We start from the raw sequence: 25536 nt of genomic DNA on the forward strand, positions 1-25536 counted from the left end.
CTGATACAGCAAACCAACATTTGAAAACTACAGTATGCCTGCTTAGAAGAAAGCAACGTGTTTTTAGCAAGTTTCAGGCTTTTCTTCTGAGTTGATCTCAGTCCTTTCTTATTGTCTTTTTCCACTTGTGCAGAGTGCAGTTTTCTTCTACCAGATCATTATTTATAACAAAGATAAAAAGACTACTCCCCACAATACCATCGTGGATGACATCAAACCCCAACATTGTTTGCCATTTACTCACACCTCTTGTTTACAACCAGTCAGTTCACTTCCAGTCCTTGCTTGCCTACCCACATGCTTTTTTCAAGACTGGGAGTCCTCACACTTAGTCCCTTTTCTAAGGGAGGCTACCGCACCCAGCACATTCACCCAATCCACGGCTGCAAACCCAGAACGAGCTGTGTTTTCAGGGAGCGTTGTGAGACAAAGATCTAGCATCCAAACCCCCTTGCTTTCTAACCTCACCTAAGAGGGAAGCTAGGTGCAGCTGGGTAAGGAGTCCGATATAATAAAACTCACTAACAGCAGACTGTTATTAAGCAAGGTACCCTTTATTGCAGCGCTGGGGCACGCTGGGGATAGCTCCACCATAAATGCTCTAACAATCTGGCAAGCTTTCAGAGGCTATATACCATGAAGTTATACATATTCACGAGATTTCCGAGAGCTCATTTACATATACATGAGATTTCCTTGAACTCATTAACATATGCAAACGCATGGTCCACATGTGGAGTTGTGGTCGTCGGAGTCTTCAGATGAAGGCTTGCAGTCTCCTTCACTGCACCCACAGACAGAGCCTTACTTCCAGACGCAGTTCTGGGATCAGCAGACCATACCCTCCGGGGCTGTTGTTTCCATTCTCTTGTAACCTTATCTTTATGGTCCTGTGTATCCGTTCTCAAGACTGATCAAGATGGAGTCCTCTGCAATGAGATCATCCGGGTGCCCCCTTGTTTTACACCCATCCCTTCTCTTACACCCATCCAGAGCCTCTTTTGTTCAACCAAGTATGCTACAAGGCACTCAAAACATCTTGTTTTTGGGGCCTTTCAATTCCTCCGACTCCCACCCACAGCTGATCTTACTCCCTTGGCAGCACTTCACACCTCCCACCAAACCGCCATCTTCAAAACGCCACCTAATCAAATGTCAATGTTTTCGGAGACAAAGACCTCCCAGGATTCAGCCGCCCCCTCCCCACCGCGCGCCCGCCCGCCGTGCCCTTCCGCAGCCAGCACGGCCCCCCCGGGCCCTCCGGCCCACGGGCCTCTCCCGCGACCGGGCCGCCCCTACAGCCCCCGGGGCCCCGCAGCCGCGCCCACCGCCCCTCTCGCAGGGCACCCGCACCGCGCGGGGCGGCGAGGCCTTCACGGGCGCCGGGGGCGGCTCCAGCCACCGTCGAAGCCTCCCGGGCGCCGCGGCCGCCGCCACGCGGCACCCGCCCCGCCCCCCCGTTGGCCGCCGGGGAGCCGCGTGGCGGCCGCCGCACCCGGAAGAGGAAAGGAAGGGGGCGGGGAGCGGCTGGCGCGCGCGCGTGGGCGGTGGCGGGGTCCGGCGGCGGCGGCGGCAGGGCCCGTCCCGGCGGCGGGCCAGGTAACCTCTGCTTGCCGCGGCGGCGGGCGGGACGCGGGGCGGGCGGGCGCGCCTGGCGGGAGGGCGGGGGCCGGCAGCCGCGGGCCGGGCCGCGCCGCTGGAGCAACGGCCGCCGGGTGAGGCGGGGCCGGGCCGGGCCGGGCCGCGGCATCGATGCGGGGCCGCGCCCGTCCCCGCCCCTGGCGCGCGCTAGCAGCCGCGGGTGGCGGTCGCACGCGGCCCGGGGAGCGGCGGGCTCCCCCCCGCCCCCCGCCCAGCCTGTGCCAGCCGGGGGCCGCGGGCCGGGTCCGGCCGCAGCCGCGGGGCGGGCGCGGGGCTTGGGGGCCGCCGCCTCCCGCCGGTGCGGTGTGCGAGGGGGGCCGTGAGCGCTGGCGCTGCCGCCCCGCCCGCGGGTCCCGGCGGCGGTGGCGGGTGTCAGGGCCGAGCACGGCCTCGCTGGGGGCTGTGCGGTGCTGCGCGCGGCTTGGCACCACCGAGCTCACGGCCTCGGCGGGGTGTGCAGGGGACAAACGCCCACGCGTGTGTCACGCTCGTGAACATCAGGCCCGCAGCAGCCGCCTGCCTGCCTGGGGGAGGGAGCACTGTGATAGCAGTAGCACAGGTGGAACGTGACAGCGCGAAAAATATTTTTTGTGGAGTGCTAGTGCTGAAAATTCACCCTGCTGGCTTGCCAGGAGGTCTGGGAAATACGGTAGCGAAAGGTGTGGAGCCCTGTTTTTTAAGCAGGAGCACGTAATACTTATTCCTTGCCTAAAAAAAAATTACAAGCCTTCATTTAAGCAAAGCAAAAACCTAAATGACATCAAATGACTAAGGGAATGATTAATGAAATCAAATGTATTATTAGATGTTTGACTTAAAGGCTGTTGAAATAAATGAGTCGTTAGTGGTTAATTCAAGATACAAATATTTTGTATGTCCTGCTAAGCATTTCATTAAGCACCGGTAAATACTTGTTTAAAAGAGTATTTTCAAAAGGAAGCACCCCCACAAGCTAGATGAGCAGGCTGGAAGCTCACTGTGAAGAAAGCAGGGGAAAAGGTAGTTCCGGCAGGGGAGTTTGCAACCACCAGCTGAAGAAACCCCCCCAGACCCAAAAAGAAGTTGAGACTGAACAAGCAAACTAATTAACATGAGAAGTGAGAGAATTACTTGACAAGTGAGAGACTGAGTATTAAGTAATCAAGGAATTACATGACTTGTAACCATGAAGGCCGATACCTTTGCTTGCCGACCTGTGTAATAGTGTAAAGTTTTGACAATCAGAGCTAGGCATTTGTGGGTGGCCACCTAGCTCCCTTCTTTGTGAAAGCTGGAGTAAAGGAATAGAAATGCCTCAGCTTGGTGTGTGAATTGGCGCTGTGCACCGAGTAGCAAACCCACCTACGGGATGACATAACCTAGATCTCAGTTGGTGCACCCTTGAGGATGCTGTCATTGTTTAGCTTGTGTTAGAAAACTGACTTAAGCCAAGCTAAACAACAGTAATCTTACACCTGGGGACTGTTTATGGCCAGTGACCTCACTGTGGTACACAGCTTTGCATCTGGGAAAAACGCTAAATGTGTAAGAAATTTAAATGGATTTTCTCTTACCGCATTGATAATTTGAGCAGGGTTTGTTTTGGTTTGTTGTGGGTTTCTTTCGTTTAAGCAAATTGTGAACATCTATTACAGTGGAAGATGTGATCAGTGTCATGCAAACTGTTAAAATTTTCTTCTTTTTCTAGAGTTTCTCACTGCTAAAAAAAACCTACAATGGAGACTACAGTATCGGTCACTTTCTTTGTGTTGTTTTCCATACTACTGTGTGAAAGCTATCATCCTGGAGTGGAGACGGCTACTGTTGTGCATGCATCAGAGAGAACTTTCCAAGAAAAGGCAGCTGGCATTAATACTGATTTGGCAGGATTAATACAGAAGTTTCACCTTCAAGAACTTTTTCATCGTTATGGAGAAAACAACTCCCTGTCGATTGAAGGGTTTAGAAAACTGCTCCAGAACATAGGTATAGATAAAATGAAAAGGATTAAAATAGACCATGATCATGACCATGATCATCACCTTCATCATAATCATTTTTCATTGAGTAAAAACTCTGAAAAGACTGTTTGTCCAAACCACGAATCTGATGCTAACAAAGATCACAGGAACAGTCACTCAAAGGAATCTTATAAAGTAGAGAACGTAGAACATCAGCAGAACTTTGTACGCATCAAGAACACCGTTAATGAAATAACTGCATCTGTCATCAGTGCTCCCACAGATGGCCGCTCTGAATTGCAGAATGTGCAACCTGGAGAAGTCAAGCTGGTTGCTCGTTTAGGTTTGACCAGCGCGAATGTTGTTAACGTTACAGGTGGCAGCAATGCCAGCTGGCTTGCTAGCAGCAAAGCAAATCAATCTCATACTTCTCTGAAGGAATCAGAAAGAGGAAGTTACCTGTACTCTAAACTGAAAACCCAAAATACCCAAGAGGTGAGACTGATTCTGTTGTATTCTTGGGCATCCACATCCAGCGGGAATGTTCTGTCTTATTTGTCGTGTGCTTTTCACTTAACTGGGTACAAGCTTTGTGGGGTAACAGTACTCATAGATAAACACACAAACAACTTTCCTTGAGACTTAACATTTTGGAGGAAGTTGTGTTTGATTCACAAACTCAGAGGAGAATATACAGTCTAGTTATTTTTAATATTTATTTCCTAAAAAAAAAATAAGTACCTATATTAAGTATAAACATACAGTTTGTTTTATATATTATTTTAAAATACTACTAAAAATGAAAAACAGTTCAAATTTAAAACTTGCTGTTCTGTCTTAAAGCCAGAATCTGTCTTGCTTTGCTAATAATGTGAAAGTAAAAATAAAATCCGGTTAAAATATTGTCATTCTTATCGAAGCTGCCTCACAGGTGTTGATAGTCCTATGGCAGATAGTTTAGAACTGTGGGGAAGTAACTGGCACCTTCCTCCTTCAACCACTCCCTCCCCATCTTCTTTAAGATTGTACGTAGAGTCCAACTGTAAAAAAGATTGCTGCAATATGCGTTCTGTATTACTTTAAAATAGTAAAAAATTAGTGCTGATAAAGTCTGTAGCTGTTTTGTAGACAGTTTTGCATAATCAGATTCTTCTCCGTTGAAGGCTTTAAAAAGCAAGTGTCTCTCAGGTCTCGCTGTATCCAGCCATGCCAGGTAATTGAGTGGGTGTTGTGTAGCATGTGATTGTAGGTGCCGAACTCACAAGTTGTTACTGTGTTCTGCACAGTTGGAGCAGAAGTACTACTGGTACTTAAGTCAGCGAGACTGTAGGTGGTACAGTAGGGAAGACTGTACTGGAGGAAGTGTGTTAAGAACATGTTCTGTACAAGACTTTCCGTAGTAATCACTTGTATAAACAGCTCTTTAACCTTGTTAGTACTTCCTTATACGGCCTCTAAAACTGAGGGAAAGGTGTCAGGCTGCTCCTGTTTGCACAGCAGAGCATCTGACCCCCTTGTGCTGAGAATGAGTGATAATTACGCATCATCTGCCAGGACTCCTGAACTAGCTTACTGGGCCAGAAGTGGGGTGCAGGTACAATTCTTACTAAATTGGTTTGTTACCAATTTTTAATTACCATTGATACAGCTGTTTTCATGGGATGCCACTGCATTTTTGTAAAAATGGGTTTTCTGGTCCTCTTGGGATACATCATGGTGTTTTGGTTCTGGTTCATCTTTAACATATGTCTTTTCACAGTGCTCCAGTGCGTCGAAACTGATGCAGTCCCATGGAATAGGTACTCAAGTATTGTTAACTGCTAGAGAATTTAGTTACCTCTGTCCAGCTCTCATTAACCAGATCGATGGCAAACATTGCATAGTCCATGCAACTAGTGAAAAAGCTGAAACGCCTCCAAAAAGTTACTCTCTGCAAATAGGTAAGTTGTGGGTTTTTTTTTTACATGGAGTAAAAGTTTACTGGAAACCCATTTATGCTGGTTATAAGTTTGAGAACATATGTTAAAGTTGAAAGAAGTTTGTATTTTTCTTTTGACACTTGACTGTGTCTAGAGAGAAATCTTTGTGGCATACTATTTGTTAACATCTGATTAATCGAATGGTCAGGAGTGTTTGATAACAGGAATGTTAAGCAAATCATACAGCTGTTATTTATTCTTGTTACTTTTTTTTTTTTGCCAGCTTGGATTGGTGGCTTTATATCCATCTCTGTCATCAGTTTTCTTTCCTTATTGGGTGTTATATTGGTACCACTGATGAATCGCGTATTTTTCAAATTTCTTCTAAGTTTTCTTGTGGCACTGGCTGTGGGGACTTTGAGTGGAGATGCTTTCTTACATCTCCTTCCACATGTAAGTATTAATTACTGTTTCAATATCTCAAAGCAGAGAATTTGACACCTATCTGTACTTCTTAGGTATTAATTAATAGGGATTACAATTATCAACATTTGGTGAGTCATTTCTGAACCTTACAAGGTTGATTATTTGATGGAAAGGTTTCCCATTTGGAACTGTTTGTATTATTAATTCTGCAGTCCTTACCGTGTAAGAGCATCACACCCATTATCCCTTGTTTTCCTGTTCTTAGTCATGTATGCTGCCAAATCACTCGCTCATTGTTCCTTGTGTGCAAGAACTTTGCATAGATGTTTTTAGTCACTTATTGCAATGCTGCCTCTTTATTTCTTTTTCCAGATTAATGAAATTTTATAGATAGTGGAAATCACTCACTGTACACTTTAAATGTGGAATAGATGGTCCACTATTTTCTGTTATCGGCCACTTATGTTGATTGCTTATCCATTGTAATTTTTGGTCTGAATCAAGTTTTTATGAAGTCCTGGGAAAACGTTACTTGGTAATAACCTTGGAGTTACATACAGATTTTATGGAGTATGGACAATGAAACTGGAATACAATTGCTAAATTTTCATCTCTCTTGAAGCTCTTGAACAGACATCTCTTCACCTCCCCCAACCCCAACCCCAAGGTAACTTGGTCCAGCTTTCAGATAAGATGGATGAAAAGGACTGCAGATCCTGTGGTGGTTTCCAAGCCCTGCCTGTAACTTACGGGGGTGTTCTTTTTCCTTTCAGTTAATTTTTCATTTGCTGTGTGAGGTTATGTAAATCTAAATATGTGGGACTGAGGTGTCCTAGAAGATTTTTGGTTCTGAACATATCAGTAGCCAGTGAGGAGGCGAAGAATGTAAGACTTACTTTAAAGAAGGAATTTACTGTTAAGTTCCTTGTAGAAAAAGATATTTGATGTATATGAGCTGATTAGATGGGAAGATAATTGGTGTGCTGGCTGTGACTACTACTTAAAATGCAGTTTTCTTGGCAGTGTAGAGTTTTTGTGAGGGCAGTTGTACATACTGTATTGGACAGTATGCATGTAGCTTCAGGGAGAGGGTGAATGGTCTGCTGGCCTGATCTCAGTCCTTGCAATGTTTCTTCTCGTTGACAGATTTCTTTGTAATTGTCTGAGTTTATACCCAGAGTATTTACCCCATGAAAATTGTCAAGTCTGTACTCCAGACTCGAGGAAAAGAATGTGAAGAATACTTGCTATGTTTCTCATGTTACCAGTTCTTTTGAATAATACAATGACTTTTTTCCTCATTTGCTTCTCCCCTTAGTCTCATGGAAACCATCACCACCACCATGAAAAACCTCTACTTGAACAAAATAAAAGCTCTACATTCAAACATCTTGTTTTTCAAAGTACAGAGGAGAGTGCTTACCTGGATTCTACATGGAAGGGACTTACAGCACTTGGAGGCTTATATTTCATGTTCCTTGTGGAGCATTTGATCACTTTAATAAAGCAGTTTAAAGACAAGAAGAAAAAGGTAGAGAAACTATTATTTTGAAGCTATAATATATTGCATGATCACTTCTGAACACATTTATAAAAATCTTTTATGAGTATCATGTATCTGGATTTAATAGTGATTGCGGACTTGATCAGTGTTATAATTTCAATTATATTAGTGACACACATACTTTTAAACTACGCGGTAACTTTTTGTGTGGTCCCGTTACAGAAAAGCTCTGAGCTATTTCCTTAACCAGATACACAGTACAGGTTTGATACCACAGTGAACTGTTTGACAAGCAGACATCTAATTGTGCCCTTTGTTTTAACAGAGTGATTTAAGAAGTTACTGTTCATTATTGACTTCCTTCTGACATCTCAAGGCCATTATATAACTGACTATCTGAACTGGTTTTATTATTATTATTTTAATTCTTATACTGGATGAAAGAAGATGGCCTTATACAGTTTGTGTACTCCTGTTAATGGAGGCACTTGCAGAAAATGGGTAAGGGTGGTAGTAAGTGCTTACATAAGTAAGCATCCAACTACACTGTATAAAGTGACTTCATTAGATAGTGTTCCATTTGGAAATAGTTTGCCAAACCCCTTGTTTCTTTCCCATCTCTCCCCCGAAAAAGAGCAATCCAGCTTTCAGATTACTGTGCTGTTTTTTGTGTAGAAGGTAGATAATAAATTAGTTTTGGCATGTCATAAATGTTGGTAACTTGCCAATTATTGCTAACAGAGATCTTTAAAGACTAGCCTAGCCAGGAATAAACAAATGTTGTAAAAGTTGACTCAGTAAAAAAGATACAATCAAAGCTGGCGGAATCTTAATTTTGCTTGAAGAAAGTTAGTAAACTGCTAATCTCAGCTTAAAAATAGCTAGTTTCTAGGCTACCACAATGGCTGATAACATCTAGTTTTATTGTTAAATTGGTCATTAAGATAGCAGTCTTAGAGCAGATGCTATGTAAACTCTTTGGCTCTGGTCATGGGAAGTTGTGGTGATGTGGGTTATACTGAAGCTAAACTAACTGCGAGTGATAGAACCGCTTTCCCCGTCCCTAGTTAAATTTATTTGCCAAGGGATGGTATGAAATGTTCCAAGCAAAGCAAGTATTTTCTTTGTCCTCTCAGCCACTGGGAATAGATTTCCTGTTAGACTAATTAATGCCCTTCTAGATACTGAGTCACTGATCATAAATTGTTGTGATACAGACATTAGTGAGCAATTAGAACATTTTACTTGGTTTTCCTTCAGTACACTAGGAAAAAAACTTCGTGACGTTAAAATGGAAAAGAATTGGTGGAATAACTTTTACTTGGTATTAGATATATTTTGCTTCCCAGATGAACCCCTCTGCTTATCCTCATGCAAAAATGTGGAGTATTTATGTGTGTGGGTTTGGGTTTTTTTGTGGTGGTTTTTTTCCCTCCATCCTATGGAGCCTGAGGAACCTTCATCATCTTACTGTTACATTAGCTGAGTTGCTAATGTTCCTCTTCTGCACTCTACATGGCTTCCATGTTGTCCTCTTACTGTGCAGGCTGCATAAATGTTGTGAATATAATGTTCCTCATGTATATCCTGAAAAATAAGTAAAATATTCATAACTACAGTATTTTCTGTTTTCTTTTGGAATAAGAAAAAGAATGAAGAGGATGGAGAAAGTAAGAAGTTCTCAGCGAATGAAGAAAAGTTAGATACAGATGATCGTAAGTCTCGGTGATACTGCACAGTTGTTATTTTGTGGCAGCACTGTTTAAAAAACACCTGATTAATGGCAGCTCATAGATCTACTTCTTACTGTAGGTTGCATCACTACCTACTTGAATTCTTTATAAAACAAGACCTGTCTGTGCATTGATGGGTAGAGGACTAGCTCTATTTGCTGCTTTTCTTTAACAAGTATTGATAGGTTGGAAGTCGTGAATTCACAGTTTTGAAACCTGAAGTGTTCTAATTCTGGATGTAACAGTGGAAGTTGAAGTCATTCGGTGAAGATCTTCTAGCTATGCCTGTTGCAAACACAGCTGAACCTACTGGCTTCTACGCTTCTCTTTAGACTGTTAGGTGCTCTGTGCGTGATCCATTATTCAGATTCCTGTATATCTTTTAAGTCTGGATTTTGTAAGTTTACTTTATTTATGAAACTGGTAATCTAAAATCCTAGAGGATTACTTGAAGTATTTGGACTGCAGGTGATCATGTGTCCTCAAGATCATGTTGTAAGCCAAAACAAACCTCACTAGATACTTGTTAGCTCTTGTAGCTAGAAGAGGTGTTCAGTTTTTCAGAATAATTTTACAGCTAATGAAAGAGTTGTCAATAGTGCAGGAAAAAAAGTATTTCATTTAATTGCAGGGGAAGAATTTAACAAGTTTTAAAAATTAGTTAAAATAACCTTAGTGTGCCACTGATGTTTATATGAGGACGTTTGGTGGCCTGTATTGATGACTATTTTTGAGTGTTTTTATTTTTCAGGTGTTCAGACTTAAGCTCCTGTATTCATATGAAATACAGGAATTTCTAAAATAACCTATAAGAGGATATATATCTAGTATCCTCTTCTGCAGTCTTATTCTTTGGCCCTAAGGTGAATAAATGGTGTAAGTTTTGTAGGCACTTTGTCTTTCAGAAGCAACTGAACTAACAGCCTTCATGCTGTGAAACTGGGACGTAGAACCTTATGCTGTTGTGTATAAATTGCACTGACTCTTAGATAAAAAGCTTATTCACCTTTTTAGGAGGCATTTGTGGCCTTAATGTAGGGTCTGCTTCAGTAACGGGACAGAAGCTAAAGGGTTTTTTTATTTTGAACTATTGGGAATTATCTCAGAAATGTAATTACAGGAAAAATAAGTTGTGGAAACCCTTGGAAAAAATTCTGGTACAAGAAGCTGGGGTATCAGTCTCAACTTCTAGACTTACTAGGTTTTTCTTTCCTGCATCACTTACTCAACTTGTTTGTTGTATCTTTGCTTCTGAGGTGATTTAAAAAACATATTATGCTCTGGATTTTTTCTAACAGGGCCTGAGGGCTATCTAGGGACAGACTCTCAAGATCCATCAGCCTTCATTTCTCAGCAGCCAACTGTACAAGAAGAAGAAGAAGTGATGATAGCTCATTCTCATCAAGAGGAGGTTGACAATGAATATGTGTCCAGGGGCTGTAGAAACAAATGTCATTCTCACTTACACGATACTCTAGGACAGACAGATCATCTTAGTCATCATCACCATGACTACCATCATATTCTGCATCACCATCATCATCAGAACCATCATCCCCACAGTCACAGTCAGCGCTACTCACGTGAAGAACTGAAGGATGCGGGGATAGCAACTCTGGCGTGGATGGTGATTATGGGAGATGGACTACACAATTTTAGTGATGGCCTAGCAATTGGTAAGTGTTAGCATGGACAATGCAACTTGGTTGTATGTGAGGACAGCAAACTTCTTGCTGTCACTTAGCTCTCTGTTAGGAACATAATTAATCAGTGGTGGGTTTTTGAAGCCTAAACTTTTATCTGATAGCAGCTTTGAATGAGTAGGACAGATCTTCAGTTTTAATGTGACAGTGACAAATGAAATGGAAGTTATGTGCTTACAGCTATTTCTTTAGGGAATCTAGAAACTTTGCTTATTTCCTCCTTTTAGCAAAGTTAAAGCTAAAATTTTTCAAAACTAAAGCTAGGCTTGTAAAACAATATTTGGGACTTAGAGCTGACTTTGTATTTCAGTGCCTGCAAGTGCTCAGCAATTTAAAAAAAAATATTTTTTTTTAGGCTTGTCTTTTTGGTCCCATATAAATTGACTGTGTTTTTTCCACCTCAGTCAGGCCACTAGCATCACTGGCTTCTTTGTTTCTCACTTCCATCTTCACTTGTTAAGCAGCAAGATCAGGTTCTGTACTTGGCATATCTGGCTTTGCCTAAACTGGGCCCTGGTTACGCATCATGTGTAAGTTTTCCCAGAGCACTGGTCAGTAGGGAGATGGGACCCTGGTTCTGGTCTGCTTTAGCCTGAGGGTTACCCAAATGGATTACGCAATATTATGTGTGATTTTTGTGCTGTGGGATGTAGGCAGCATTCATTTGTACTGTAAAATGAATTTATTTCAAGGCATTGTGTTCTCATAAGGTGCTTTTTCACTTTTGCATATCGGTCTTGTCACATTCTAAATTCTTAGATCTTACCATCTACTGAAGAGTAGCATTGCAGTTCTTCCTAGTGCTTGTACTAACCTTCCAGTGAAGGTCTGTGCTGCTTTTTATATCCTGGGAGTGTGTGAGTAGGGTGTTAATTAATCAGGCGTTAGTTAGATATTACCTGTCAGAAATATGATTCATGGAGAAGATACCAATAAAGTCACTATATGTTGCCTTTATGCAGACTTTAGGATTAGGAGTGTCTGTATTAATTAGAGGAGTGTAGCATAAGTAGATTCTTAAGATGCTCAATGTGCTGTACGCGGTCTCAAAACAGACTCAGTCTCTCTTCTTGAAAAAGTATTTTTAAAAATATAATTTTCTTAAACACCAGTCATACTCAACTTGAAGAACAAGCTTTTGAATGGCGTGTAATAGTCCATTTTTTGTGTTCAGTTTCTTTTTTTATTTAAACTGGTATAAACACTTACATGTAAACAGAACGTTTATCCTTTTGTTCCTTTTTTTGTTCATATCCCTATTGTTCCCTTGCATGTTGTAGTTGTTCAGCCTTTTTTTGACAGTGCTTCAGTGAAAATATTTCTTTATCACAAAAATAACAGATTAAGTATTATGTTCTGGACTTCTGGCTGGGAGGTCAGGTTTGGGAACTGCCTTGTTTTTTCTGGAAGGAGAGCTAAACTACGGGTATTTTAAATTTAAAAGGTTAAAGTAAGTTATAGCCAGTGAAGTCAAATCGGTAATCTTCAGTTTTTATGCTAGGCTTTTGTAATCTTGACTTTGTATTTAAGACTTTACAGGTATTGGATTAATTTCCAGCTTATATAGCATACGGGGGTCAGTTCAGCGGTATCAGTCTTTCTATAAATTTTATTGTAGAAACAAGTTCATTCTTGTTTGAGGAGAAAATCCAATAATAACTTTTCTCACAGCAGTATTTGCAGTTGTTCAGATTCAGTCAATTCAAAGTATAATGTGAAAAGAGACTTTCTGATTTAATCTCATTTTTGATGAACATTGAAGCATGGAATGTAAATTTGTGAGCAGATCAGTAGTGAAAATGAGGTAGGAGGAGGAGGATTTGCATACAAATGACACACAGAATCAATTACCTCTTAGCATTAGGGAGATTTGGGAAGGAGGTATGGCTTAATAGTTATGAAGGGAAAAGTATGAGGAAGGTTAATAAAGGCTTATTGAACAAGTGTGAGAGTAGCTTTTAGAAGTCCTGCTGTGTAGCTTGTTCATGCTAATGGAAATGTAGGTCTCCTTCAGTTCTGGATGTACTCAGAAGTATTACTGAAAAACATTGATTTGATGATGTTGTGAAAATGCCAATACTACTTGTATAGTATTTTACCTGTATTTAAATGAAGATGTGAATGCTCTGTGAAGATAACTTTAGCCAGAGCAACACTTCATTCATTTAATGTGATTTGTGTTCCATAACTTCCATCGGTTACTTTATCCCTCAAATCTGTTGTGCTAATTATGTAGGAATAAGATTTGAAAGCGCTTATTTTTTTATTAAAGCATGGAACTGTTGCATCTGACTAATTTGTACAAAGGGATGTTCTGTGATTTGAACTTTTCTTTGTAGCTTCAACTAAATGACTAAAATGCAGAACACTATTTTTACACTAATCCTTGCATGCATATTTTTTCTTCAGTTGCACTTTGAGAGAAGTGATGTCTTAAAAGTGTATTTTAAGATACCATGACGCTACTAAATCAACTTCTTGAGAGGCGATAATACCAGATATATTAATGTAGTCTTCAGTTTGTTAATGTTTCAAGACCTCTTTTTAGCAGTGAAAAGTAAAAATAGATATTCCTGTTATTTAAACTTGTACTTTGGTTGCTATGTATCTGTATAGTATACAGCCATATCAACCACCCAGGAACTTTGCAAAGCAGTCAGGTTTTGTTTGGTATGCCTTTGTGGTCCCAAAATCAGATTTACAGTGTGTGATTAAGCTGGATTCTTGTATTTTTAATTTTTCTCTAATAAGTGATAAGACTTGGAAAACATTGTGTAGAGACAATAATATAGAGGAACTTGTAGATTATGGAGGATGCAGGCATGGGAGAAGGTAATTATCTTCTGCCTTTCTCTACTTATCTAGTCTTCTCAGAAACTGAAGCCCAATTGAATGCTGACTAATTCTCCTGTCTTAGTAGGAGATAACTGTGACTGTCTTTCAAAACCTGACTCCAAAACTATAAAGCAGTGTTTGGAGGTGAGGGAAACAGACTGATACCTAGAAAAGATTGATAGCGTTCACTAATAACCTCTTCTTTTGCTAGTCATGTAGCGCAGTAACTGCTGTCGCTTACCTATTAATTACATAGACTGCTATGACTGTTTTATTAGAGTGCAGTGGAAAATGCTCCTGCTGAGGGCTCGAGTCAGAATAGCTTTTGTCTTGCACACTCTGCACCTCGGAATTGGGCTTTACAAATAGTCATAGAGATGGGTCACCTCTAGAGTTAATCTAGTCAGATCGTCTGCTTGGAACAGCTCTTGTGACCATTAGATTGGGTCTGTGAGGGGTTTGCACAGCCAAGCCTTGAAAACCTCCACAGGTGGGGAGATTCCACCATGTCTGTGACTGACCTCTTCTAGTGTTGCACTACTGTCTTTTAATAAGGAAAGCTTTATTTATGTCCATCCAAAAGCTTCCAACCAATAATTTGCATCCTCTCCCCCTGTTGTCTGTTACTACTTTGAATAGTTAGGCTCCTTCCTATTTGTGACTGTACTAAATATGCTTAGAAGCTGCTGTTAGACCACTGCTTAGTCTGGTGGAGAGGAAGGTTAATTACGCCTAGCTTCCTCAAGCCTTTAGGCCTTATGCTGTAAACTTCAGATAAGCTTGTCGGCCTCTGTTGGATGGTCTTCATATCCGCCTTGAACTGGGACACTCCAAAGTGTTCAGAGAATCCCAGGAACAGCCTCACTAGCGCTTAGCAGAGGAGGATAGGAACTTAGCCTGCTGGCCTCGCGTCCCGTAAGACTGTGAAGTTTGTGGTTCCCTGTATTTGCAATGAGAGCGCACTGTTGGCTCGTATTGAACTTGTTGTCCATCATAATCTTAACATCCTTTTCAGGAAGGCTGCTATTTCACCCAGTCACTTCCTACCTTGTACTAATGTATGAAGTTCTCACTTTTCCTCTTTCGAACTTCATAAGATTTCCATTGGCCTAATCTTCCAGTTTACCAAGGTTCTAGTGCTTGATGTGTCAGCTCAGCCCTTACTTTTTCCCTCTGCTCCTCAGCTTGGCATCATCTGCACACTTGCAGATGGTGCAGTCTGTTTCATCCAGATCACTAGTGAAAATATTGAAGAAAATGAGGTTGCGGTATTTGTCCTGAGCCAGCCATCAGGCCCTGTTAGCCCAGCAGTCCAGCCAGTGTGCAGTCATCTAACTGTCCATCCTGTATTTCCTCTGCTCCCAGATGAGGCTGCTGTAGGAGATAAGTGTCAGAAATCCTACTAAGGTCAAGTTCTGTTATATTCACTACTGTCGCCATGTCTATAGTCAGTTACTTCCTCAAGCTGGGTCAAGCATTTGAAGAGAATATTCAACATGATCTTTCCAGGAACTGAGGTGAGGTTGACTGTTCTTTGCCTTTCTTAAAGATGGGAATCATGTTATACTTTTCCCAGAGTTCCACTGGGGCCTTCTGTAGCCATGGTTATCCATAGATGATAGAGGCTGCAGCCTTGCAGTCGCTTCAGTCAACTCTGTCAGCAGCTGTGGGTGAGTTCCATCTTGATGCATCTGAGCACTTCCAGTTTTTTCGAAGTATCTCTAATCTGTTGCTTTTCTGCTGTTCACTGTCCCTTTCTTTCTAGAATGATGCTGGGATCTGTTTGTGAAGACTGAGATGAAGGCAGTGCTGGTGCTTCAGCCTCTTTTTATGTCTGCTGCTTGGTTCCCTTCCTCCACGCCTCAACAGACCCAAATTTTTCCTGCACTTTTTCTCATCTAGCATTCTTGTAGGACTCTTTCTTGTTATCCTTGGTGTCTTGTCAGTCTTAGCTCCAGTGGGGCTTTGGTCTTCCTCCTTTTTGTTCCACTGCTTTTGTCTTCCTTGTTGCCAGTCTTTGTTTCTATTTCTCATGTGCCTCCTTTCTGAGTCTTAATTCATTAAGATGTACTTTGCTTAATGGGCACATCTTCTGTTGGAAGTCCTAGTGTTCCTGCACAAAGAGGGTAGTTCATTTCTGCACTCTGTTGAGCGTGCTTTACAAATCACCCATCTCTTCTGGGGACTTTGCCCTTTGACTGATTCTCAGGGGATTCTACTCTGCAATTCCTGAAATAAGTCACTCTGCTTCATTAAAATCTATGGAGTCCTAACTTTGCCTCTTCCTTTTCCAGCTTCCTTCTGTATCCTGAACTCAGTTACCTCATGCTCACTGAAGCTCAAGATGCCATTTTTTGCTGTATTTGCCATAGCTCTTCCTCGTTTGTGAGCAGCGGGTCAAGTAGAACTCTAATCCTGGCTGGCTCTTCTATCATTAGTATGGGAAAACTGTCGCCAACACAATTAAGCAACATCCTGGATTGTGTGCCCAGTGCTGTTAACCTTCACAGCTGAAAAATCTCATGTGAGTGGTGATGTCTTGTGTTGTTCATAGGTAGCCTTACCCACCACCTCTTCTTGGTTAGGTGGTTTGTAACTGTATTCCTAGTGTTACTGTGACCTTGACCGAGACTCAATAGGCACAAGGAACTGCATTCATGTGTAGTTTTACACTGGAGCTCTGTGCAGTCAAGGGAACTCCTTTATGTAGATGGGGGGGGGGGGAAGTTACTTGCATTCTGTCTTTTCTAGGCAGTCTGTATCTATACATGACGGGCCAAGCCAGCTTTGGTGACTCCACAGCATCATCAAGGCAGGCTCTGAGCAAGCAATGGACTTCCCTAGGCAGTAGCTGTGGTTGACAGATCTGTGTCTGCCCTCTGTCCTGCATGGGAGGGAATCTCCTATCACTAAACCCTTTTCCTTTCTTTTTGTGTTGCTGACCCTAATCTGATGTGCTGAGCAAATACTCTAGGCCAGGCAGAACTCATTTATCCTCTCTTCTGCCATGGTCATTCATCATAGTGTTCTTTGGATTAGCAGCTGCAAGTGGGACAGAGGGTTCTTTCCGTTGCCAGGCTTTACTTTTTTCAAATTTTACCCATCTGGGGGTTTCATGTTCCTGTGCTGCTTTGGTCCTGCTGCCTTCTTTAGCCTGAAGGGGCTTGGCTCTTGCCTCTGCAGAACCTCTTCTGAAGTCCCTCTCAATCCCCGGTGCATTATCCCTCATCCAGAGGTGCCCGCTCACTACGTCTTGCGTCTCCATTGCTGTGTGCCACAGCACGCATCCCAGAGGTAAAGCTGCTGCTGTTGTCACTGCAGGGAGGAGCATCAGGCATTTCTTGCAGATGAAGACCTGGATAGCAGTGTCCACCCTCAGGAGGTACATCTGGGTAGAGGCTGCTGGAGTACTGGGGGTGGCCATGCGAGCAGAAAGTGGGGATTGTCTCCCGTGGTCTCACAGCCATTGTAGCTCTTCCTCTGTCAGTAGTACTCCTGGGTCCTTTGTGTGCCAGCTACTGCGACGTGGCCTTGTGCCTCTTTGACTGCTTATTGGCAACGCCTTGTTTGTTGGCACACTCCTGGTAGCACCTGAAGAAGAAGCTGGACATGATTCTGCTGTGCCCCCAGGGTGAGGCTCTCCGTGCAGCCAGGGACCTCCTGTGTGTGAGCTGTGGTTCAGCTCTTCAGCCCTGCTGTATGCTGCTTCCTCCTGAGCTGCTGTCAAGTAAGAAAAATAGCAAGCAACAGGAGTGGAGAAAACAAGAAAGATGAGGACGGTTGGTCTAGTTTAAGAGGGTTTTGTGAGTTTTTTTCCTCCACGTAAAGTGTGATAGCTCACATATGTGCAAGCTGCCTAGAATTCACAATCTTTCACTGCTGATTTCATGAGACTATATAGCCTCTCTTACTGTTCAAATGGATTTGCTTTTTCTGGTACCCTGACTGAGGCAGTTGAGCTGCCTCTTCCTTTTGTATCTTTAAAAAAAAAAAGTGCATTTTCTGACTGTATTTCTATTTATTGCATTTTTTGAGAGGGTTGTGTTGTTGGAAGGTATTTGGTTTAGTTCAGAAGTAAGATAGTAAAATTTGGTTTGCTTTAATTATTTGGAGGATTCTGAAGGAGGATTTTGAAACTTAGGAATCATAAACAACAGCTGCTCAGTTAAAGTTTAAATGCTTCCACAAGCATAAGAAAAATTTGAGTGGAACTAAGATGTCCTAACCTGATACACACATATGCAACAATACTTCTGCACTTGATGCCTGAATATGCTGTAATATTTTTTGGTTTTTTTTCCTGTCGCTTCATAGGAGCAGCCTTTACTGAAGGGTTATCTAGTGGGCTAAGCACTTCTGTGGCTGTATTTTGCCATGAATTACCTCATGAACTAGGTAAGACCTGAGTAGTTCCATATGCTGAAGGTACAGGTACTTACAGTTGCGCTTTAGAGAATTGTAATTGATTTTATTCTATGTCACAGTAAAATTTGGTCAGAAAACTTCATCTGTGTTGGAATGTCCAATCAAGAATACTTTTAACTTATTTCAAGACTGTTTTAATTCTTAATTTAATTAACGTTCCTTTAAAAAATCTAAATATTTAAGCTGCGTTGTTTAAAACTCAGTGTCTCTTGAAGTTACTTACAATTTGTTCTGTATAGTTCACTTGTAGTTTTTATTCTTCTTAGCAACATAAATTATGAATTGCAGGAGAATGCATGTCAGAACTTGCTTTTCTCACATCTGTTTAATTTTATTCTTGTGTTTGTGGTATTAAAAGGAAGTTCACAATTAGCTGAACTCCTTTCTGCGTAACATTTGCTGCTTTTTCATTAAGTCTTACAAAGAACTACTCTAAATTAAATTCTGAACTACTTATAAACCTTTCCTAGAAATAGTTTGCTTTTCAAGCTCAAGTGATTTAAATTAATGACCATAATTTCTCATGGAAATGCGCATGTCTTACATTGTAAATTTAGTATTTGGCCCTTTTGCAGGATGCAGCTGCTTAGTTTGTTTTGGAATGAAGCTGATCTTTTCGATTGTCAAATCATTTTGTATGTGCCACTGGTATTTCTTTCGTAGCTGTCACAGCCACAGTCATACCTGGTGTATAGAATGAGGAAAGGAACAGTTTGCTTGCACCTTTTTTAAGGTTTCATTCCCTAAAAAGTGGAACATTCCATTTGATATAATGGAGCTTGCAAACTAGTATGTGTATACATCAAACTATTTCTTAAACAGTTTGATGTATTTGCCTGTACAATAATGTTACACAGAAATGCATTACTCTGGAGAAAACGTACCTGGTTTTATGACATGGGAGGAATTGAGTCGTGTTCATCTTAATATAAATTCCTTGGGAATCATGGAACTTGTATTAATTACATGTACTAAATGTTGTTAGTACAAACATACAAAATACATTCATGTTATTCATCTGATAATGTAGGTTTGAATGTTCTGTTGGTTTTGGAAGCAAGAAAAATCTTTTAAAATTTGTATCATGCTGCTTTAATCAGCGTGGAAAACTTGATAGAAATGCCTTAACGGGACATAAAGTGGCATAGGAGTATTGAAATAAATGGGACTATCTGAAGTTAGCTGGGGATGAAATTGGATCATCTGTTGTTAACTATAAACAATGTTTATAACATACTAGTTCCATCTTAATTGCAGTTATCTTGTGGGAAAAGCTGTTGTAACAAATTATTCAACTTGGCTTTGAGATTGCTTTTGTTTACTTTAACTGGAGATAACTTTAAAAACTTTAAAAGTTTAAAAACTCTATATGTTTTTATATAGAATCTGTTTTATTTCCAAATAATAAGCTTATATTATTTTACTCTGGATTAGATCTAATTTATCTAAACAAAAAAAAAATCTGTTCTGAATTATGGAAAACCTGTTTCTGGCTGGTAGTCTGTAATTCCTTCAAGTAAAAAAAAAGTTGAAGTTTGACTTACAGAAATTAATAAAGAAATTATTTCTGAATTTATGAAACAGCTAGACTTGAAGTACAAAAAGCAGTTACAGGTTAATAAATGGAATAATCACCATTGCTTTACGCAATTGAGTGGGAATATTTTATTTTATACTTCTTTAGAACACTTGTGCACATAAGGCACTGCAGTATTTTAGTGTTGGTTTAAATGCAAACTACACTAAAAACTGTTTCTTTCAAAAATCCTAAGACTTTAAGGTTATAAACTTAGAATGTTTGCTGCTGTGTGCTTTTTAACATTGTGTCCCCCAATGATTTCTGATTTTATGAAGGAAAAAGTGAAGGCAGATGACAGCATAAAAACAGTTTAGCAATCTTGTAAGAGGAGAACTGGTGACTACTGCAGTAGTTACCTGAGAATGAAAATTTTGCTTTGTTTTTTGCCTGTTGTAGGAGATTTTGCTGTACTTCTAAAAGCTGGTATGACTGTCAAGCAAGCTGTGCTGTATAACGCGCTGTCAGCTATGCTGGCCTATCTTGGAATGGCGACTGGGATTCTTATCGGTCATTACGCAGACAACGTTTCAATGTGGATATTTGCGCTTACTGCTGGCTTGTTCATGTATGTGGCTCTTGTGGACATGGTAAGTGGCTAGACCGACTTGAATTTTATATAACATAGTTTAAGAATGAAGGCTAATTGTATTTTGATCTCAAAATAAATTTGTCTCCCTCAATTAACTTCTGTGCTTGAAGGTGCTCATGAGTATGCAGTGTAAGTGCTCAGTTACATGTTCAGGTGGAAGATTGCTTTTATTTAATTACTGTAGGAACAGAGATTGTTTCACCCTTAGTTGTTAAACAGAGGCAGTTAACAGCAGAAGTAGAGGAAAAAATTTGCTTCTGACAGTGGCTAGTATAGCAGGTAGCAAGTAACAGTGCAAGTTGTGCGTTAATGGCACCAACAAATGCACTTTGGCTTTTTGCATTAAATCGTTATTGCTTTTTGGGATGAAGATAGGGTTGTGTTAAAACTTCAGCATACCTCAAAAGTATGTTTGGACAGAAATACAAACTATTTGGGGGTGTTCAGCATAGTTTAACTATCTGAAGAATAAAATTTTTAGTGTGACATGATTAAATCAGTTGGTAAATAATATCCTGAGTAAATGCCTAACCTAAGACATTAGCATAATTGTTGTGAAAACAGTAATTAGGACATTACAGGTTTTCTGTAAATATGAACGTAGACGCTGATAATTTTGTTCATGTTGAGTGACATCCAATTCAAGGAGTAGTATTAATGCAGTCATCAAGAAAGACTAGAAGAGTAATACTCTGCTGCCTCATGGTTGAAGAACTGGGTTTGAAGTAACTTTATTTTGAAGGCATTTAACTTTCTTGTTTGTTTAGGTGCCTGAAATGCTCCACAATGATGCCAGCGATCGTGGATGTAGCCGCTGGGGATACTTCCTGTTACAGAATGCTGGGATTCTGTTGGGTTTTGGGATAATGCTGCTTATCTCTGTATTTGAACATAAGATTGTGTTCAGCATAAACCTGTAATCCTGGTTGCCAGGAAGAGAGCTTGGTGTTAAGTTATAAGAGGTAGTTTTTTTCCTATTAAATTCCCTAATGGGGAGGTACGTTTGATATAGACTAGGTATTTTTATTGATGTGCTTTTGTTGTTGTGTCCCTCCCTTCTCCCTCTGGTAGAAATGAACACTGTAAGGTGTTGGGTTGTGGGTTTTTTTCCCACTTAGGATTTAGCATTGCAATATGGTACTGTGGAAAATTGTACTTAGTAAAACACGGTGAAAGTGCCAAGTCTATTAAAGGAATATTGTCTGGGGGGTAGGGGTGGGGGTTTTTTGGTAAATCTATTTACTGTATGTAATTATATGTAACAGGTTTTTTTACTTAAGTGGTTTTGCTTGTTTAAAGAAATAAAATTACAGTGGTTTTTATTTTAGCACAATCAAAATCAGTGGATACAAAGCACAGTAAGCAGTGTAAAACGAGAAAAAGACATAATGGGTAGCATGTCTTTTTGTTGGTAGAAACTCATCTCTTCGTATCCACCTACTTTACATGGAATGGCAGATGAATCCGCTCATTTTGTGGTGGTTCTTCTCTTAACAGATTGTGGATTCTTTGTGTCTTATTCCAGTTGGTTTATACTCCAAACAAATTCTGGTGAAGTCCCATTTTAAGTGTTTGCACCAAATGTTTTACTTGTTTCGTCCCTTCTGATGTGAGTTGCTCTTGACCAATTTCTCAAATCAGCAACAAACGTACAGAGATTAGACTGCAAAAGCATAGCTCTAGCTCTAATATACATGAATTTTATCAAAGACTTGAAAAGTAGTGCTGTATCCCACTTATGCTGCCTGAAAGGGCAAGGGTGTATTGAAGTCTGTTTGATATCAAGGGGAGGAGTTATACAGGCTGAAACAAACAGTCATTTACTACAACAGCTTCCTTAAGTGTTGATTTACTTTGAGAAACATGCTGAGTGGGACAGGTGACTACACACAAACCTGCGCTTGCAAAACAGCTACATTTCCTTGCAACAACTAAACCTGAGAAATCCAAAATAGCCCACTTTGACAGCATATGTAGGGAAGCAGCATGTTAAGGATAATTGTAAGTGTACACATAAGTATGTAGTTGGAGCTTGCAGTCCTAGTATTTAACCACTCTGAAAGTAACTGAAGGAAGGAGAAGGATGAAAAAGACAATGCCAAAATAAAAAAATTCTGAATTTGCAGGGAAGGTAAACACTAGACAACTTTTAGATCATGAATAAATTACGGAATTATGCCATCTTAACTAGTTAGCTTTAAAAATCCTAGAAATATAATTAGAATGTATTTCTAATTCAACTTTACTGCTGCTTCAAATCATCAGCTGAACAAAAGGCTTGAACAATGAGGAGGTGTTTGATAGTGCCATGTCTGACAGGTTAAAACAGTGGCATATGTTGGCTTTTCATAAAAGGAAAGCAAAAACTACTCTATCACCTTCAGAAGTTGATGTTTAGAATTAATTGAGAGGTTTTGGAGGTTTTTTTACTAATTAAGAAATGAGGATTGCTGGAGTTTCTATAGCCAGTGGAGTATTAGCTTTTTCTTCCTCCTTGGGTCTTTCCTGAAGTTGACAGGGTTGAGATTTAATCTCCTGCCCGCAGCAGTGAACTCCTGTTCCCTGCCACCTTTGAAGTCAGGGGCTAGAGAAAGGCATACTTCCTTCAGCTCTGCTGATGCATCCTCAGGGAAGCACTAATCTGTGGTGGGGTCTTGCCAGCTCCCCCAGATCTGCACATGGATGAATCTGTGCATCTCTTGGCTTGGTGAGCAGTTGTTTGAAGAGAACAGACTTGTCTTTTGGAAGCACTCATTTTCCTCCCCCAGAATTTAACTTTCTGTTGCTGGATGCTGCTCTGGTGCTGCGCTTTCATCTCTTTAACAAGAACAGTGACAAAATACAGGTGCATTCCCTCCATCAAGTACTTTAAATTTTGTGTGTTTCTTATTCTATGCTATTGCATTTTGATTAAGCTTCTGGACTTTTACAACTCAGAGCACAAGGGTGATGCCACAGGACAATGGCTGTCTGCTACGTTTTTATAGCATCTCCTTAATCACCCACCCATCCTTACTCTTTTTACTATTTTTTTTTTTCCCTTATGGCAGTCATATTCTAGTGTTCCCAAACTTGAATTAGTAGTATGTGCAAATAGGATGAAAAAAGGATTTATTGCTTCCGTATGTTCTGTGCTCTTAAACTGTTAGCTTATTTGAACTCTCTGAAGACACAGTAACTTCTGTTTTTTCAGTCTAAACTCTTACAATACTTCTGCCCTCACTGTGCTATGTTAATTTTTTTACTTTGTTGTAGCTAAACTGCCTATAAATAACCCACTTGCTGATCTTCATCTTTCCTTTGCTACCTGTAATGCTTGAATACCATAATCTTTGGCTCCTTGAAAGCTATTTCATTTCTGGCACATACATGTCGCTGCTTTTTATTTTAGCAGAACCACCATGCTGAGACACACACACACACTCTAGACACACACAGACTCTCTCTCTCACTCTCACTCTAAACCTGCCAAAATGGAATTTTTCATGCCTATACTGACCTCCTGTCTTGGCAGTCCTGCCTCATTCCAGGTTTCTCAAAATGTGGCTGCTTTTCCTCTGGCTGTCTCATCCTGATGTCTCCTTATTGCAGTTGAATGTGTCAACATTTAGAGTGCTCTGATTTGGCCCTGACCTGTCTAAATGAGTCTTGCCTTTGCTAGGATAACGGTGCTGGTAGCATCAGAGCCGGTGTGCTTCAGTTCGTGTTCCTGTACAGCTGCTCAGGAGCACGATACATTCCTAGGCCAAAAGAAGTAAGGCTTCTTCCCTCCTTCCCTCCAGACCTCTTAGCACAGCTCTGCTCTGCTGAAACGCAACCTCACTGCATCCTAGCGGGTTTGGTAGGGCTTGGGCACTGTTTACCCCAGTGGTGTGGCAAACCACCATACATCCAGCGGGCTTTAGCCTGTGGGTCTTCTGCCTTCTGTCCTGCTCCCTCTCTTCGGTCATGAGGGATTTTGGACTTGGATGAGCTCAGTTCACCTTGAATTTTTTACTGGTGGTTTGTTAGCCTACAACCTCGATAGCTGGCAGTTCAGCTGCGCTTGCATTGTTTGTTTGCTGGGTGTGACAGGGGAAGCGGGCGTGTAGCCTCGTGGTGCCCAAGAGATTTTAAGATCAGTAACCAAATGACAGAGATAAATCTACAAATTTCAGTTAGTGTTTCTAGTGGCTTCTTGGCTGGCTTTCGATGTAATCATCTGACGTTAAAATATCTACATATCAAAACATATTGCTAATGTAACAACATGCAAAATAAATTGCCTTTAGAGCACGTGGACAGAAATGGCTCGATACGTTAGACACAGGCATATCCCACCCATTCAGTGTTCTTCGGTCTGTGATGGAGAGATGTCTGTGGCGGGCAGCTGTCCAGACTAGTGACTGAGAAGACTGTAGTCTGAAACCTGCTGTAGGTTTGTACCAGCAAGTTGACAAGAGTTTGTTGGGTTTTTGTTTGTTTTTTTTTTTTCCTTAGCCTTATAAAGTAGAGTTTGTTTCTATTGCAACATACTCGCATTCAAAATACTTGTGGTTTGCCAAAGCGATGGGGCAGAGCCTCTAAGCAGCTTTTTATGTGTATATTTTTCTGCAGCAGTTTGTAATGTGCCTGGCCATGCCAGCTGATAAATGGAAGTGTCTCTGTTTTGTGTATCCATCTGTACCTTTATTACGATACAGACCTTAATGTTACAGCCGCCTTAGTGCCTGTGCTGAATGCAGGTAAACAGAACAGGCAAACAATGCTGGAATCAAAGTTACATTTTTTGTAATGTGTTCTTCTATTGGTTTTGGCCTGAATTTGTACAGAAAAGGGGTTGTGCGTCCTTATGATGTGTGGCGAGAGTTGGAGTGGAGCTGTGGAGGTTCTTCCCTGCCTGGCCGGTGAGGTTTGGGTGCCCGTGGGGTTTCTCTGTTCCTTCATGGCCGGGACACTGAGGGTGATGCCAGATGTGCTGTGGGAATGCAGCTCCAGCAGGCTTAAATCAAACAGTCAAGGCTAAAATGGAATTCACTGGACTCAAGAGACCAGCATAAATAAAATTTCAGTGGAAAAAGGGTGTCATTGTGTTTGCCACAAACAAGAAACAAAAATATGTTTTCATGAAACGTGCTTTTACTTAAAACACGTTTTTGGTGTGTGTATGATTGCTGTGTTGCTGTAACATAAATAAACCACTGAACGCTGTTGCCGATTTTGGAGCGTTTTCCTCGCTGCTGCCCTTATGGGCAGCTGCGCC

General features: G+C 41.1%; 1 protein-coding gene and 1 long non-coding RNA gene across 5 annotated transcripts; one reads left to right on the forward strand and one right to left on the reverse strand.

Annotated features, from left to right (window-relative positions):
• Nucleotides 1-533: 533 nt before the first annotated feature.
• Nucleotides 534-1490, reverse strand: LOC308060202. Its single transcript, XR_013926645.1, has 2 exons — nt 1354-1490; nt 534-929 (listed from the first exon to the last, which is right to left on the reverse strand). It is a non-coding gene; the product is annotated as an uncharacterized lncRNA (long non-coding RNA).
• SLC39A6 (solute carrier family 39 member 6) lies at nt 1469-25484 on the forward strand. 4 transcript variants are annotated; one of them, XM_080378595.1, is made up of 10 exons: nt 1469-1599; nt 3329-4076; nt 5341-5521; nt 5784-5953; nt 7245-7457; nt 9076-9145; nt 10462-10839; nt 18016-18096; nt 20102-20292; nt 21062-25484. In XM_080378595.1, the coding sequence occupies exons 2-10, from the start codon at nt 3357-3359 to the stop codon at nt 21212-21214; spliced, it is 2157 nt and encodes a 718-aa protein (XP_080234721.1). In that variant the 5' UTR covers nt 1469-1599; nt 3329-3356; the 3' UTR covers nt 21215-25484. The 4 variants fall into 4 exon arrangements, 3 of the variants coding, with proteins under 3 accessions (XP_080234721.1, XP_080234723.1, XP_080234722.1); XM_080378596.1 differs by lacking the exon at nt 1469-1599 and adding an exon at nt 1716-2300; XR_013926643.1 differs by lacking the exons at nt 18016-18096; nt 20102-20292; nt 21062-25484 and adding exons at nt 15996-16225; nt 16885-18009.
• Nucleotides 25485-25536: the final 52 nt, after the last annotated feature.

Source organism: Falco punctatus, assembly GCF_963210335.1.
Source record: "Falco punctatus genome assembly, chromosome: 3".
In the NCBI taxonomy this organism is placed as follows: Eukaryota; Metazoa; Chordata; class Aves; order Falconiformes; family Falconidae; genus Falco; species Falco punctatus.

Coding starts and splice junctions, on each gene's coding strand:
- SLC39A6 (XM_080378595.1), top strand. CDS start 3,357: ATGGAGACTACAGTATCGGTCACTTTCTTTGTGTTGTTTTCCATACTA. Junction 5,954..7,244: donor TCTTACATCTCCTTCCACAT/GTAAGTATTAAT, acceptor TTCTCCCCTTAG/TCTCATGGAAACCATCACCA. Junction 9,146..10,461: donor AAAGTTAGATACAGATGATC/GTAAGTCTCGGT, acceptor TTTTTCTAACAG/GGCCTGAGGGCTATCTAGGG.